The sequence below is a fragment of the Eretmochelys imbricata genome, chromosome 11 (assembly GCF_965152235.1).
Source record: "Eretmochelys imbricata isolate rEreImb1 chromosome 11, rEreImb1.hap1, whole genome shotgun sequence".
In the NCBI taxonomy this organism is placed as follows: Eukaryota; Metazoa; Chordata; order Testudines; family Cheloniidae; genus Eretmochelys; species Eretmochelys imbricata.
The window spans coordinates 10262132-10279596 of record NC_135582.1 but is presented as its reverse complement, the minus strand read 5'-3'; the positions used below and the strand labels follow the sequence as shown (position 1 = coordinate 10279596).

General features: G+C 42.4%; 1 protein-coding gene across 3 annotated transcripts in view; it reads left to right on the top strand.

The window, feature by feature from the left end:
* Positions 1-1637: 1637 nt before the first annotated feature.
* Positions 1638-17465, top strand: part of HSPBAP1 (HSPB1 associated protein 1) — a 75166-nt gene continuing 59338 nt past the window's right edge. For 2 of the 3 annotated variants that reach the window (XM_077830211.1, XM_077830208.1), the window contains exon 1: positions 1638-1756. In XM_077830211.1, coding sequence (XP_077686337.1) covers positions 1720-1756 — 37 coding nt within the window. In that variant the 5' untranslated portion in view covers positions 1638-1719. Of the gene's footprint in view, positions 1757-1820; positions 2073-17465 lie in introns of those variants that run through there. The other variant, XM_077830209.1, reaches the window with a different exon arrangement.

The following is a 17465-nucleotide window of genomic DNA, read 5'->3' as shown; positions in this document are numbered from 1 at the left end:
AACGGTCACTCCCTGGGGGTGGGGGACTACCTCAGTCAGAACCCCCCCCCAACGGTCACTCCCTGGGGGTGGGGGACTACCTCAGTCAGAACCCCCCCCCCCAACGGTCTCTCCCTGGGGGTGGGGGACTACCTCAGTCAGAACCCCCCCCCAACGGTCACTCCCTGGGGTGGGGGTCCCCCTCAGTCAGAACCGCTCTCCCCAACGGTCACTCCCTGGGGTGGGGGTCCCCCTCAGTCAGAACCGCCCCTTCCAACGGTCACTCCCTGGGGGTGGGGGACTACCTCAGTCAGAACCCCCCCCCCCAACGGTCACTCCCTGGGGGTGGGGGACTACCTCAGTCAGAACCCCCCCCCAACGGTCTCTCCCTGGGGGTGGGGGACTACCTCAGTCAGAACCTCCCCAACGGTCACTCCCTGGGGTGGGGGTCCCCCTCAGTCAGAACCACTCTCCCCAACGGTCCCCCTCAGTCAGAACCGCCCCTTCCAACGGTCACTCCCTGGGGGTGGGGGACTACCTCAGTCAGAACAGCCCCCTCCAACGGTCACTCCCTGGGGGTGAGAGACTACCTCAGTCAGAACCTCCCCAACGGTCACTCCCTGGGGTGGGGGACCCCCTCAGTCAGAACCGCTCTCCTCAACGGTCACTCCCTGGGGTGGGGGTCCCCCTCAGTCAGAACCGCCCCTTCCAACGGTCACTCCCTGGGGGTGGGGGACTACCTCAGTCAGAACCCCCCCCCAACGGTCACTCCCTGGGGGTGGGGGACTACCTCAGTCAGAACCCCCCCCCAACGGTCACTCCCTGGGGGTGGGGGACTACCTCAGTCAGAACCTCCCCAACGGTCACTCCCTGGGGTGGGGGTCCCCCTCAGTCAGAACCACTCTCCCCAACGGTCCCCCTCAGTCAGAACCGCCCCTTCCAACGGTCACTCCCTGGGGGTGGGGGACTACCTCAGTCAGAACAGCCCCCTCCAACGGTCACTCCCTGGGGGTGGGGGACTACCTCAGTCAGAACCTCCCCAACGGTCACTCCCTGGGGGTGGGGGTCCCCCTCAGTCAGAACCGCTCTCCCCAACGGTCACTCCCTGGGGTGGGGGTCCCCCTCAGTCAGAACCGCCCCTTCCAACGGTCACTCCCTGGGGGTGGGGGACTACCTCAGTCAGAACCCCCCCCCACGGTCTCTCCCTGGGGTGGGGGTCCCCTCAGTCAGAACCGCCCTCCCCAACGGTCAGTCCCTGGGGGTGGGGGACTACCTCAGTCAGAACCGCCCTCCCCAACGGTCACTCCCTGGGGGTGGGGGACTACCTCAGTCAGAACAGCCCCCCCGGTCGCTCCCTGAAGTTCTCCCTCAGTCAGAGCCCCTTCTCCCCAACGGTCACGTCCTGAGGTTAGGGGTTCCCTCAGTCAGAGCCCCTTCTCCCCAACAGTCACTCCCTAGGCTCCAAGGCCCTTGGCCTAGAGAGCCCCGAAAGGCCCTTGGGCGGGTCTTTCCACTGTGTACTGAGCTGCCCCATCCCGACCAACAATGGGCGTCAGCCCCCAGGGTGGGTCAGCGCGTGACCCCAGCGCCCGCCTTCTCCGCCCACAGCAAACCCACGTGAGGCGTCTGCTACGCTCACGTGATGGGAGGGGGCGGGGCTGCCGGTGACGGACAAAGGCTGAGCTTTGCGCCCTGGGGCGGCTTTGAGGCGGCTGCTCTGCCCGATCACCCGGCGGGGGCATGGCAGAGGCCGCAGCCCTGGATCCGCTGCTGCCCGGTAGGTGGCCCCGGCTGGTGACGTGTGTGCTGCGGTGGGTGTAGAGCCGGGCAAGGGTGCGGCTTTCTCGCTGGCTGCCTTGGTCTGTCGTGGCCTTAGATCGCAGCCCGCTGTCCGGGCTCTGACCTGGCCCCCGGGGCACGGGCCAGCGTGCAGTGCCTGGCTGGGTCTTCAGCATCCTCTTTGCAGACCGGGCGCTGGCGCCTTAGTTGCTCCCTCCCCGGCTGCCTGAACACGTGTCCACACACATGCACGGTTTGTTCCCAGCACCTCTCACTGTGTCCTCCCTTCACCTCCAGGCATGAGTTCAGTTCCGGTAAGTATCTCCGTGCTTGCTGGTCTCCGAGATGTGCATTCCTCTGCACTTGCAAACTCAGCCCCGCTTCAGCTCCACAGGGGGGTAGCCAACAGTGGAAGCTGATGTGTAGACAGGTTTTACCATCTGCATCCACCGTTCCTCACGCTGCTGGAGCTGCACCTCTGAGGAATTACATCTACAAAGGTTTCAGAGTAGCAGCCCTGTTAGTCTGTATTCGCAAAAAGAAAAGGAGTACTTGTGGCACCTTAGAAACTAACCAATTTATTTGAGTGTAAGCTTTCGTGAGCTACAGCTCACTTCATTGGAAATGAGCTGTAGCTCACGCTCAGATAAATTGGTTAGTCTCTAAGGTGCCACAAGTACTCCTTTTCTTTTTACAGCTACAAAGGTTACTGGTGCAGACAAGGCTGTTAATATGTCACGTGCAAGGTCTTTTACACCTGAGCGTCTGGCGAGTCATTGCTACTTATTTTTTTGTTCCCCTTTCTAAAATCAAACAACAGAAGTAGGAAATTAACAGCCCAATGACATTAAATGCTTTAAGGCTGTAAAATGTCAGGAAACAGAAGTTAAAGTGATCATAGTAACATTAATTTGGCCACATAAGTATCCACTTCATATTTCCAAGTTAAGATTTAAATTCATTGTAAATTTTTAAAATAAATTCTGTTTTTCTATTTGCTGTTTTCCAGCAGTACAAATTATAGATTCACTCTTATTCTCTCTCTCCACTCACCCCTTGTATCCTTCTGTAAATTCCTCTGACTAATCTTATGCTGGCCCTTGGGATGTTGTGCATCATGTATCTTCCTTTTGCTCCTTTAGATCCCCACTCAAAGTCCACATTTCCACCAACAATGACCCACACTCCCATGCCTAAAATACATTTAATCTTTAAAGGAACCTCCTCAGTGTGTATGGGCATTTTACTAGTACAAGCAACCTCATTATATGTACTTTGCATAAATCTTCCTGATCTGATATCACCTCTCCCTGACTTAAATGAGACTCCTTGTGATCCACCTATACAGATCCAATTGCAGGATCCAGGATTAAATTTGCTTTTGAGGTGCTATAAAAGATGTTGAGGTATTGTGACAGGTCATCTACTTGTTACTTTTTTTCTTTAAGGCAAAAGTAAACACAGAGGTGGGAAAAAGATCTGGTTTCTGCTGGTGACTGCTTGATATGACTTGGATGGGCACAGTTCCACCAAATGTAGACTCTCCTCTTACAGGCTGCTAGTATTGTTTTATAATAAGGTGGATAAAAATCAATGGTGGTCTAAATAAAAAAAAAAAATCCCCGTTGAATGTGATTATTTGGATTTACTATTTTTTAAAAACCGCAGATGAATTTAGAGTCATCTGTCACATGAGCTAAGGGCATTATAAACTATTATCATTTGAATAAATTGAAGAATATATTCAGTTCATTATGCCATAGATATCAATAGGTAATAGACTGTTTACCACATGCAATTGTCATAATAAAATTAATGGTTTATGCTGCACAATATTTCAGTTTCTCTAAAAAATTATTTATTTCAGATTGGCTTCAATTCTGTCACAATGATTGGAAATTTAATTGATAAATGGCAGTATGTTGAACTGGGGTAGTAGGGTGCACCAGAATGACTCACTAATACATCCAAGCAGCACATCAAGAAATTCAAATAATACTTAACCCCTGATTCTGCAATAGGATTTGTGCAGGTGGATCCTTATGGAGTTCCATGAAAGACAATGGGCACTGGCATAATGGTATGCCCATGCAGATCTGATTTCAGGATTGGGGCCTAAACTAGGAATTGCAAGCACCAGGGTGGATTGAAGAAATTTATACCAACCTAAATAATTAGAAATATAGGCAAAAAATAAGAAAATGAGATTCTGTCTAGACAAATTCAGCCTAACTCAGCTGGGAAAATATAATTCACACACCATTATTTAAAAGGAGACATATGGATAATAGCAGAGAGTAAATAGGTATGAACTTTAATGTGAAATGGCAGCAAAACTAGATCATAGTCCAAATTCAGGCTTGGCTCAATTAAGTAGTGCCCAGAGGTATCAACCAAGATCAGTGCCTTATAGTGCGAGGTGCTTTACAAATGCTAACCCCTGACTATATTACAGCCCTGTCCCAGTGATCTTGCAATCTAGTATAACTACATTGCTACTGTAATTTCGCTGACTCATTGAAGTGGTGCCAATGATAATGTGCTGTCAAATGCAAAAGGTAAACAAAGTGGGGGGGAAATCTTTGGTTTTCCTCTCTAACCTTTTTCAGTGATAGTAATCCTAGGTGTTCCTTGTTATACTGATGAGTAGAAAATATAATTCATTCAGAAGTGTGAATTTTCAGTGCTCTTTAATGTTTAGCAAAGTGATACTCAGACCTCAGTCATTCAGGAGCCAAATTAGCAATCAGCATTACCCAAAAGAGCCACAGTATTGTGAATTCATTGTTTCATTTAATATTTTTATATTTATAATATTCTCACAGCAGAGTGACTGGCCAATTATTCTACAACTGGTTAATAACCTAGTAAAAGCATCCTGATTGGTTAATAATTAAAACACTGTGTTTTAATATCATGTGCTGCACAGAGTTACGGGAGACATATTAAAGAGCCACTTGCAGCTCCCAAGCCTCAGTCTGAGTATCACTGGTTTAATAAGTAAATACAGTTCTCTGCTTTTACCGTAGTGTAAAAATGAAGACTCTGAATATATGTGGAATAATTAATACAAAAAATGTTCAGTAATTAATTCAGGCCTTATCATCTGACTGTTTGGGAATATATTTTGACTCTCATACTGACCACTAAGAACTGATATATTAGCAAGAAACAGCAACCATAACAAAAAATGAGCAGCAGATATTAAAATAGATAATGTAAAGCTGTCTTTCTTTACTATTGATTTCATATGATTAAAATAATTTAATTCTTATTTTAAATCATTGCACCATATTTCATAGCACTATAACCAATATGCAGATATTCCAGTGGTGGCATGACCTTTTCTAGCTATTTAATTAACACAGTCTAACATTCCATATGAATTATTCTTGTTTGCAGGATTTCATACCATTTAAATTTGTTAATGTGAAGGAGCATTGCATTGTTGATAAACTGTTAGAAATCAAATTATCTGGCAGCTAACTGATTGCATTATTTTATTCATGGATATAATACTTCTCTAAATATGCTAATGTCACTCTTTCCTCCATATGATAGCATTTTTCCCATTCTCATAACTGACACTTGTATATTTGGGTGTGGAAATCTCTGCATGCTTTAACCTCATTATAATGTAACCTAGAGACTTGAATATCATCAGATCAGCTAAATGTGTATTCAGACAAATATGAAGATTTTTTGACTCCTAAGACTTACACAAATAGAGTTTTATGGGGGGAGGGGTGTTAGTTTTGGGGCTTTTTTTAACGTAGTAGCAAAGAATTTGGTCATGAAGGGTTAGACTTTTGTTATGAAGGGTTAGACTTCTCTTAAGAGAGACAAGGTAGGTGAGGTAATATCTTTTATTGGACCAACTTCTCTTAGTGAAAGAGACAAGCTTTTGAGCTATACAGAGCTCTTCTTCAGGTATAGGAAAGTTACTCAAGCCAGGTCTACACTACCACTTACTTCAGTATAACTTATATCGCTCAGGGGTGTGAATAAGACATCCCCAAGTGACGAAGGTACTCGGACCTAAGTGGAGTGGACAGCGCTATGTCAGTGGGAGTGTCTCTCTTGGGAGTGGATTTATTATGCCAATAGGAGAGCTCTCTCTCATCAGCATAGAATGTCTTCACCAGACATGTTACAGCTGCGCGGATATAGCGCTTCTAGTGTAGACTAGCCCCAAGTGTCACAGCTAAATACAAAGTGGAACAGATTGTTTAGTGTAAGTAGTTACGCACATTTTAAGGGACCATTCAAGATGAAGTGGCCTGCTAACACCCCTGAAGTCATAGGACAAAAAGGGGAGTTGATGGCTTACAGATTGTTCTAATAGCCATAAATCCAGTGTCTTTATTAAGACCATGATTTTTCGTGTCTAGCAAAATTATGAATTTGAGCTCTCAGGCTTGTCTTTTGAAGGTGTAAAAGACTATGCTACAGTATACTAAACAATCTGTTCCACCTAGTAGTTAGCTGTGACACTCTGAGTACCTTTTCCAGACCTGCAGAAGACCTCTGTGTAGCTTGAAAGCTTGTCTCTTTCGTCAACAGAAGTTGGTCCAATAAAATATATTACCTCATCCACCTTGTCTCTCTATTATCCTGGGAACGATGCAGCTACAACACTGCAAACAGGAAGTAGGGAGATCAGACATGCTCTGTTGAAACTGTTCCAGTCTTTCATGTAAAGGCAATTCATAATGCCTCCTACGATATATGTCTTAAAATTCACTGTACAAAAATTTGAAAACGTGCATTGCTGTGCATATAATCCTGTTTATATCATAATATCTTTGATTGGTTTTGTTTGTGGTTTTTATGGGAGTCTTGTTTGTTTTGGAGAGGGTACTAGGGATTTTCTAAAATATTCGAGCTCTCTATGCATTTGCAGGTTTCTGATAGTCAATGTGAAGTTCCTTATAAATAAAAAATAATTTACGTTGGTATTTTTGATTGAAGCCAGCATTAGTTAGATAAGAACTAACAAGCACCTGAGACCAATATGCTACTCCCACATACCCAAAATTGGTTAGGGTACAGTTAAGCTTGAAGGCACATGCCACTGATCTGAATGTGTATTATTTTTCAAGAATGTTATTTAACAACCAAACCCCAAACATTCAGACCCCAGAAAATGCACAGTTAGGGTTTATCTACACAGTAAAGTTAGTGCACAGTAAGCTAGAGTGAGAATTTAAAGCATGCTAGCGGCTCTGCGCTAACTCCCCGTGTGGACACCCTTACTGAGCACTGAGAGTGCCCCGGGGTGTTTTGCTTAACGTGCTTCTGAAGGGCATTAAGCTACAACGCACAAAGGCACTCTTACTGTGCAGTAGGAGTGTCCACACTGGGTAGTAGTGCACACTAGCTGCTGCAGGTGTTTCCACTGTGTAGACAAGCCTGTAAGGTTGCGCTTCTCAAAAAAGGCATCCAGATCACTTTAGATTTTCCTCACCTCCTAGAGATGATAGCTACCATCTTCATTCTTTGCACAGAACATCAAAAATATGCACCAGAGAACACTGGTTTTGTAACTTGTTTCATATGTTCATGTCTCTCCATACTAAGTGAACTCCTTTTGTCACCACACTAATCCTTGCTGTTTCCATGTAATTGCTCTAATGTAATGATCTTGGCATTTGTGATTTATATATGAAGATATTTGATCTTGAATAATTGGCTGCCATATGGAATCAAAGGAGGTATGGTGCACCTTATAAAATCAAATAATTTTGAGGAGCTGAGTGCCTTCAGGGTGATCAGGCCCTTCATGAAAAATGGGGAATGACTGCCTTCAATGTGCTGTTTGTCACACTGGTCATTTGAAAATTCATTTACATGTGCTCTGTTTAGAAGCAAGAAGGTCGTAAAATGACAATATTTCTAAGGCCCTGTGCTTTACTGCTTTGCTGAATTGGGGTGTATATATGATTTAAGATTGACATATTCTATTCTGCTATTCAATGTTTTCTGGTGACTGGTACAATTAAACTGTTATGCATAGATAAGGTAGTAGGAATTTCTGATTTTTCGTAGTATGTTGCTATAAGAGCAAAGATAAGATCATTTGGATGCCGTGCTTTAGAAGTGCAACCTTAACATTGCATTTCTTGTGTCTCTGAAATTAGGGGGGTTATTTTTTTATTTTAACTCTAACATTCTTCAAAGGTATGTACTCAAACAATTGAACTAGCCCGAGCTAGTGATGACAATTCCTGCAATCTTGAATTATTCAGTGACTGGTTTGGTGAACTTTACTGTCTGAAAGGAATCTCAAGACCTCAGAATTCATCAAAATAACTTTTCTAAGCACATTAATAAGCCTATAAATGTTAAGCTTTGGAATATATTGAACAGCAGAGGAAACTCCCAAAAATCAAAACAACAGCAGTGTCGTACGTGCCTCTAAAATGAAAGGTCACATTCAGTCCTCAGAGAAGCGCACACAACTTCATTGATTTCAATGGAAGTTCTGTGTGCATCTCAATGGAAATTTTGGCCCAAATAATCCTTGGTCTTTTTATTGAAGATGGTGCATGACCACCAGAACACAGACAGACACTTTGGAGTAGGACATTATGTATAAACAGTGAAGAAAATCTCTGGGTTGAAGAGAGATATTTTGATACCATTAATAGTAGTTTGTCTATTATAAAGCTGTGAAATTTAATATATTTCTATGTTCTAAAGCTGTACTTTTCAGTAAAATTCTGTGTATTCTCTCTGGACAGACAGTAACTTTTATGTTGAGTGTTTATGTATTACGTAAAAAAACTAAAATTAATGCAACTTTAAGATTGATACTTCATTCAGAAAGGTCGAGGAATTCACACCTTAATGGACAACATTAGGTCAAATTTAGCCCTAAACCGAAGTTTTGTAACAGCAAGGTTTTGCAAAACCCAAACTATGAAATTCAAAACAAAACACTGAAAACAATGGTTCATAAACAATTATTCTCCTTCTTTGCTGAAAACCTAAACATCAGCATTATGCTAATACATGAAAGTGAAATTGACTAGGAACTGACTCAAAAGTTAAACTCACCAGACTATTTTCATCACTCAAGCCAAAGGAAAATGGAAACAAACATAATAAATAATGAAAAGTGCTGTTATTAAATATTTACATTACAGTAATGCCCAAGGCCCCAATCAGGGACCCTCTTGTGCTGCATGCTGTATGAACCCCTCTGAACATATAAATCCCTCCAAATGGATTCTTCAAATTTCTTTCAGTTTAATAATCTAAGGTGTTATTAGCACGAATATTTGTTTTGTTGTAAAGTATATATTTTAACCTGACAGTCCTTTAAGAAACTATACTGCATCAATAACTAACTAGGATTACAGTTAAGATTTTGTCATGGTTATTTTTAGTAAAAGTCACAGATAGGTCATGGGCAGTAAACAAAAATTAACAAAGTCTGTGACCTGTCCAAGGAAGAGGGGTGTCACTGACAGTCCAAGCCCCATTGCACGCGTGAGGGAGCAGCTGACAGCTCGACTCCTGCCCCTGTCCTGGGAGCTGAAGCCAAAGAAGTCACAGAGGCCCGTTAAAGTCCCAGAATCCATGATCTGTGATAAAACTATATATATATTTATTCTAGGTATTGCATATGTGAGCCATGGCCCCCTACTGGATAGAAGAACTGCTCAATTGTATTACAGGCCTATGGTTCTCACTCTTTTGGGGCTTAGGACCCATTTGTAAACCTTGATCACCTGTTGTGACCCAGTAAATAGCTTTAATGCAAAAAATACCAAGCTTACTAAAAAGAAAAAAAAAAAGGAGAATTTGTGGCACCTTAGAGACTAACACATTTATTTGAGCATTAGCTTTCGTGAGCAGTAGCTCACTTCATCGAATGCATCCGATGAAGTGAGCTGTAGCTCACGAAAGCTTATGCTCAAATAAATGTGTTAGTCTCTAAGGTGCCACAAGTCCTCCTTTTCTTTTTTTAGATACAGACTAACACAGTTGCTACTCTGAAACCTAGCTTGCTAAATATTTCTTACCCACTGTATATAGATGTTAATGTAATAAGTATTGAATAACAACAGAATAAGTACACCATTATGACGGAGTACACTCCTGTATTCACACCCGACACACTATTGTAATAATCTTTGTACAAAGTATGCCTTGTAAGGTATCCTTTGAAAATTCATAATTTGCTGGTCAGTACTGTCCTGGTAAAATATGTATGGCAACATTGTATGTGAAATTATAAGATTTCCCTGTATGGTGTTATTAACACATTTTCCAAACTCCACAGCCCTGCCCAAACACAAGTTGGCAAACAGGTCTGTCCTAAACAAAGCAATGTGTGCTCTGCTTAATTTTAATTTAAGCAGTAAACACAGTCATCAAGCAGGAAGGGAAGACAAAGGAAGTTCAAACAGGTGAAAAAACCCAGCAGGGAATATCTGTCCACATAAACTCTCTGACTCCTGGTTCTCAGCTGGAAATGTTTTTCAAGAGGGGGACTGAAACTATTAAAAGGAGGGACAAACACCCAAAGGCGCACCTCTCTCTCTCCCTGCCCATCACATTCACTAGACCCAAAGAGATAAAGGAAGTAGACATTGAACTCTGGGGGGAGTTCATTTCTGACTTTTATGCTTCATTACTTGTAATCATTTAAAATCTCTCTTTGTAGTTAATAAACTAGTTTTACTGTTTTATCTAATCCTGTGTGTTCAGGTTGAAGTAGCTGGGTAACAAACTGAATTATTCCCTTAAAGGAATAATGGACTCAATATTAGTACTGTCCAGGAGAAGGCTGGGCAGTACAGCACATACATTTCTAGGGCCACCCTGGGGCAGTCTTTAAGGCTGGTAACAGCAAAGGGGTGACTGATTGGCGGAAGCGCACACACAGGCAGAGTTGGGAGTGACTTACATGCTGGAAGCTGTTGGTGAGCAGCAAGGCATTGCAAAGGGTACCCCAGGTTACAGGGCAGGGGTGACACAGCTACTCGTTAGTCTGGATTGTACCCTGGTATGTCACAACCATGCATACCATTGCAGCGGCTCCTGTCCTCTGGGGCTGGGCTCAGCTCCCTGCTCTGGCCATTGCAATCTCTGGGGTTGTAGCGTTGATCAGGCTTGGCCCAACCTCCCTAATGAGGGTCTGGCCAGGCCAAATTTGGAGAGTAAAGTTGTGACCTGGCACATCAGGTCACAGCGACACTCAAACTTGACCTGACTGGCCCTCCATCATCATGATGAAGGGGTGGCTAGGCCATACCTGAGTGGCGCTGCAATCTCACAGTGCATGGAGAGGGGAGCCAAGCCCCGCCAGCACTGTAGGACCAGAGCTGCAGGAGCCGGTGCTGCAGGGTGAGTGTAGGGTGAGTTCTGCAACCCTTCCGCACACACCCTGGGGGCAGAACCTGACCCCCTCTCAGGGCCTCCCACTCCCTTGGTGAGGGACTTGATTTCCCCCTCCCACACCGGGACTTCCACACAACCCCTTGACGCATTCTGCTGACTCAATTTTGGGTTGCAACCAATGGGTTGAGAAACAATGTTATAGGCTGTACACTGTTACTGGCTAAAGGGAGTATTCCCTTTTGACCAGAAAGATCTACATTCTCTCTCTCTCTGCTATTGTCCTGAAGTTCTGACTATGTTGAACAATACAGTGACATCCGTCAGGTCCTACATGACTACAAATGTCAGTGCATCTTATAGAATGTACTGAATAACTTACAGTAATATTAAAATTGACCATTAACAAATAAAGCAAAAAATAGAAAACATTTTGTATGTACAATGTGGCCCCAGCGTGTGGTGGGGTGGGATTTTGTCGGTTGTTTTTAGTTTTGTTGGTCGGTTTGAAAAATGAGTGTTTAAATATCCTGACTTGTGAATTCTCAGTTTTTTCTACTGTGCCATTGTAGTAACATTAGTCTTTGCATTAAATTCCCTGTACTTGTGAAGAAAGTAGATACGGGTTGTGATTGGAGTACGTAAGTGCTGCTGAAGCACTTGAAAGGTGGTACTTTGCTGCTAAATCACTCTCGCAGCAGTGTAAGTGTGTGTAATTTATGTGCCAAAGGACAAAGGTGTGGATTTGTGGCAGGCAAAGAAAGAAAAAGCACAGCCTCCCCCACACACTTTACACCCTCTAAAAAATAAATATTCATTTGTCCAGTGAGTTCTGCAGATCCTCTAAACATTCTGTTTCCCATAACTCTGCTAAGGCCAATAAGCAGAAATCTGCAAAGGTTACCAAAAAATCTGTTGAATGCTGTCCTTCTTTAGACCAAATGAGCATGCCCCATGTGAAGTCTGGAGCTGTATCCTCTCCTCTGCAACAATGAAAGTGCAGTTTGAGCACAAAGCTGGTTTCTCAGTTAATGACTTGAATCACTTTTCAAGGAAAGAGGAGTGAGAGAACCTGGATTTGTGCAGGAAATGGCCTAACTTGATTATCATGCACATTGTGTAAAGAGTTGTCACTTTGGATGGGCTATCACCAGCAGGAGAGTGAATTTGTGTGGGGGGGTGGAGGGTGAGAAAACCTGGATTTGTGCTGGAAATGGCCTAACCTGTTGATCACTTTAGATAAGCTATTACCAGCAGGACAGTGGGGTGGGAGGAGGTATTGTTTCATATTCTCTGTGTATATATAAAGTCTGCTGCAGTTTCCACGGTATGCATCCGATGAAGTGAGCTATAGCTCACGAAAGCTCATGCTCAAATAAATTGGTTAGTCTCTAAGGTGCCACAAGTACTCCTTTTCTTTTTGCGAATACAGAGTAACACGGCTGTTACTCTGAAACTAGGTAAGGTGATGTATGGCATCATGCTCGGCATCAGCATAACTTGCAGACTGATTACTCCTTTGCTATTAGCAGGATTCTTCAAGGATGCTGTTGGTAGTGAGTGGGGTCTATTTCTTCTCTCTTCTGCTACTCCTCCACGAATAGCAGGGATCAGTGGCAGTTTAATCACTGAACTCTCATTGATGCTCAGAGAAGTCATATCTAAACACGCATGTACTGCCCTGAAATCTGATCAATATACATTTAAATGCCTCCTATTGCCATAAAATAGTTTGTAGTTTTGCAGACCAGTGTAATCACATGCAGATTACTGTAACTATTTCAAAAAATAAAACTTACCTTGTGGCTGTAATTGAGAAAATTTTTAATTATAAGCCCCTGCCGAGATCATTACATTTACTTTTGGTTTTGAAGGTTTTAGGATCCTCCCCTTCTTAACCGCCCTCCCCTGATTGCCAAGCACTTAGGAAGATGGAGGTTTGTTGACTTGAATGGGTTGGCACTTCCAGAGTACTGTATTCAAAATACCTGGGGTTGTCCTTTGACTCTATAATTTTTTTCTCTTTATAAGAAGTTAGGATGATAAATTCTTACACATTTGCAAGCAAAACAGTGTGATGGGGGTTATTCTACAAATATTTTCAATAGAACTTATTCTCCTTCCTTTAGAAAATAATTCTAAACCCTCTCAATTAAAGTCCATTATTTAAACAGCAGGGTACATTGGCAGGAGACAACTACTGTTCGCTAATGAATTCTTGTAATTTGCTACATTATTTTACGTTAATGACAGCACATTTAACTTTTTAATGACTGTACATTTTAACTTCTGAACAACTTTAATCAAACCCACTTTTCTGCAGATCCCTGCTGTGTTAAACTTTTTATTCCCAAACCCTGCACAGTATTCAGAATAAATTTTAAATCAGAAATTGAGAATTGATCTTTCTCTTGGCAGCACAGAGAGACTGGAAAGTGAATGTCTGAAATCATCACTACCCTTTCACCTCCCCCACAGTATTAAAATCTGGATCCATTGTTGTATATTAAAACACCTCTTGTAAAGGTGATTGGCTTTTCAATTAGCAGATTGCTGTTACGTTCCAAAATAACAATGAAGTGCCATCCCAAACAATACAAAACATCGGTGCCAAATCATATAATTTCTTGCAGTCATTGAATTTGAGTTGAAACTTGACAAAGTACAATTCTTGGTTGGCTTCTAAACATGTCTTGTGAAAAGTCAAAAAGTGGGACAAAGTATTCATTCACCTTTTGTGTTGTGAAGATACATCACTTGTTGGGCCTGATAGAAAAAATTAGTTTGCTAATACTCTTGTCTCTTTTGTAATCAGATTACAGTTGGGCAGTAGAAGACCCAATGTTTACTCTCTTTAAAGGGAACATGCATCTCCACTCTCCGCTTCCCCCGTGGGTTGTGGCATACTATGTCCAAGATGTGTTATTGGCATTTTGTTTCCTTTGTATAAATTTTACTTTTAATTATCAAAGACCAAATTGTGCACTGATTTACACACAATGCAATGTGGGGAGTTTGCACAGGGTATAAATCAGTGTAGAGTTTGGCAATTAGGAATGAGTTTAAGTAAAACTGAAGGTAAACCAGAGGTATTAGAGGAAAGGAACTTTTCTTTTTAAAAGCAGCAGGTGGCATATCTTGCGTCAACTGACAGTCTTAATAAGTTATTCACAATCATTAAGGCCTTGATCTTACAAGTATATGCTTAACTTTACTCACATGAGCACATGTATTATAGAATTGCGCCTACTTGGAGATAAAGAATAAAAATTTAGAGGAATGACTTGTTTTACTGCATTGAAAATAAGATTTCATGTTAGATACCTGCAGTTCTAAGCAAGAAGTATTTATCCATACCTCACAGCCACACAGTTAATAAAGCAAAAAATTACTACATTCATTTACAACAACTGACAGGCACCAGGGAGTATAAAACAATTTAAATGAAGTAGTAAATGATTAAGACAATTTTGCCTTTTTAAACCTGATCTTTTGTCCTGTTTTCACATGACAGAAACAATTATATTTTTGTGTGAAAGCTTAATGTCACATAAATATTTTATTAAGTGGTATGATATGACCTGAATATTAGGAAGTTTTACCTTCTACTTCAAGCCAGGATTTACTGGCTACACTTCTTTGCAGTTGGCTGATAATCATCTCCCTGGATTAGATAGCCTTCTTAACATACTGTATGTGTCATGGTGCTGCCCATGAATTCACCTGAGGAATGAAATAATTTGACCTGGGTGAACTTTTTGAAAAATTAATATTCTACTTTGCTTGCTAATTACCAAGAGGCATGAAGAGGACTACATCAGAGACCTCCTCCTGGTTAAGAGCTACACGGGAAAGAGCTTGACAAATCCTATCACAGCACCTTTAGATGTGCATTTTTCCTCTTGACAGTGCTATAGTCAGCCCAGAGGAAGGAAGGAGGTAACAAAAACTTGAAGCAAAAAATCTACCTTCATATCTCCTGTCAACCCTCATTGCCTACACCTCTTCAGGAAGCCATGGAGGAGATTGGTATAATGCTGCAAAATGATAAATTAAATGAATATAAAAAGAAAAGGAGGACTTGTGGCACCTTAGACTAACAAATTTATTTGAGCGTGAGCTTTCGTGAGCCACGAAAGCTTATGCTCAAGTAAATTTGTTAGTCTCTAAGGTGCCACAACTCCTCCTTTTCTTTTTGCGAATACAGACTAACACGGCTGCTACTCTGAAACCTGTCATAGATGAATATAGGGAGCTTTCAGGAGCCACAGATTCCTAAATGACTGATCCCTCAAAGACTCTTCATGCAAGCATCACAGATCAGGGCAATTGCACCAGTATTCCTCCTCTGTGGTCCACCAAGGGTACCTACTCTCAGACTTCCAGCTCCCCAGCTGTCACATCTCTCTCCCTCCTCACTGGGTTTTTTTCCAGGCTGCCTACACTGAATTCCCAGCGAATCAGATAGCCTAAGCAGGCCTGCTTTGCCTTCTCCTCAGAGGCTATAAGCAGCATAATTGCCCATAGGGAATAAGTTACTACACAGCTCCTTCTAAGCAAGCACATTTATTCTTAAGGTGAAAGCATTATAGAGAAAATGTGTTAAAACAATAAAAGAACCTGCACGCATGCTAACAAACTAACCAGAGACCACCCCCAACTCCAACAAGGGCTCTGTCAGGTGATCAGTCCTTCAGATCCCACCAGGGGGTATTTCTGTTGTTACAAGTTCATAACTACCTTGGCTCAGAACAAGCACCCCCATGACTAGGTCAAGTCCTTCCAACCCTTCCCAGGAAGGATTGAGGCCTCCCTTGGACAGAAGGCCTGTCTGTTTGCTGGATCAGAAAGCAGGCCTCAAGTCCATTTAAACTTAGGCTTTTTATCCAAAAGTCCTTTCCTTGTCTGTTGGTTCTCTAGAGAATTCAGTTTGAACCAGTATATGCGAGCCTGTCCACGTTAGGGGTATCTCTCTGGGGAGGTTACAGCCTGAGTGAATTTGCCTGATCACTTCCCACTCTTCTTAATTCCTGAAGCTGTGAACCCCTTCTCCCATGGAATTACTTACAGTCTCTGGCCCATAATGATACATAAATGTAATACAGTAAGTTCTCTGTTCCTGGAGATTTTACCAAATCATACAAATTACCTAAATATAAAGGGGCTTCCTGCAAGACTATTCTCTGAGGCTTCATGCTCCAGCCAATTCTTGCCACTAAGAGGCCTTTTTTTCCTTTGCCAAAAAACTAACCCACCCACTCTTTCTTTCTGGACAAAATTATGTAGGGAGTTTTTGTTTTGCTTTAATTAAAGAGTTGCTTATTTGCTGTACAAAGACTGCTTTATTACTGAATGGGAAAGGTGTTTTAGTACCTATCCAGACAGCAACTCTCCAAAGAGAGAGTTGAGAACATATTGGCTCTAATTCAGGAGTGGCCAGCCTGAGCCTGAGAAGGAGCCAGAATTTACCAGTGTACATTACCAAAGGGCCACAGTAATATGTAATGATTATATGTGTGTGTGTGCGCGCACACATAATTATATACTTATAATGTATAGTTAACGATAATAATAATAAAAACTTACCCTTTTACTTAGTGGGACTTCTGGCAATCCTTGCTTTCAGCAATTCCCTTGAAGTTTGATTTGTGTTCAGTTGTGCTCACAAGCAGCAGTTCTCTTAAGTGGCTGTCTATCAAAATGGATCAGTGCTTGGATTTCACATGTTTGAGTGTCGAGAAAACAGACTCATAAAGATAGGTCGAGGCAAACAAACATCAAAATTAATTTTAGGGCTGCACCTCTGATGTTGGGGTATTTATCCTTTGGTACAGATTTTCAGAAAGTAAGTGTCCCCTCTGTCTTCTGAACAGATTTCAATCTGACATCTTCCAAAAGTTCTATTATTTCGGTCTGCCATATTGCTTCATCAGTGACTAAAGGGGTCTTCAGACAATCGGGTTCAGCACTAAAAGGGTCAATCAGAAATCTGATTTAGGTCTTTTCTGCTGCAAATCTTGGGATCTTTCTTCAAAACTGTTCTTAAGATCTTTAATTATGGTCGCATATCTAGTTGTGCTACGTTTTAGGGGTTCTGCTGCATCTTCTTTTGATCTGGCTTGAACTTGTGACATTGAGGGAAAGTGTGTCGGCTTTCCCTCAAGCATTTGTCTGGGAAACAACTGCAGTTTGTTCATGAACGCAAATACACTTTGCACTAGATCAGACAGCAACTGGAATTTTCCTTGAAAGTCCATGTTTAGTTTATCCAAATGCAGCAGCATGTCTGCAAGAAATGCCAAATCTAGAACCCACCCAGGATCTGTAAGCTCGGGCTGTATTCTGTGTTTCTCCTCCAT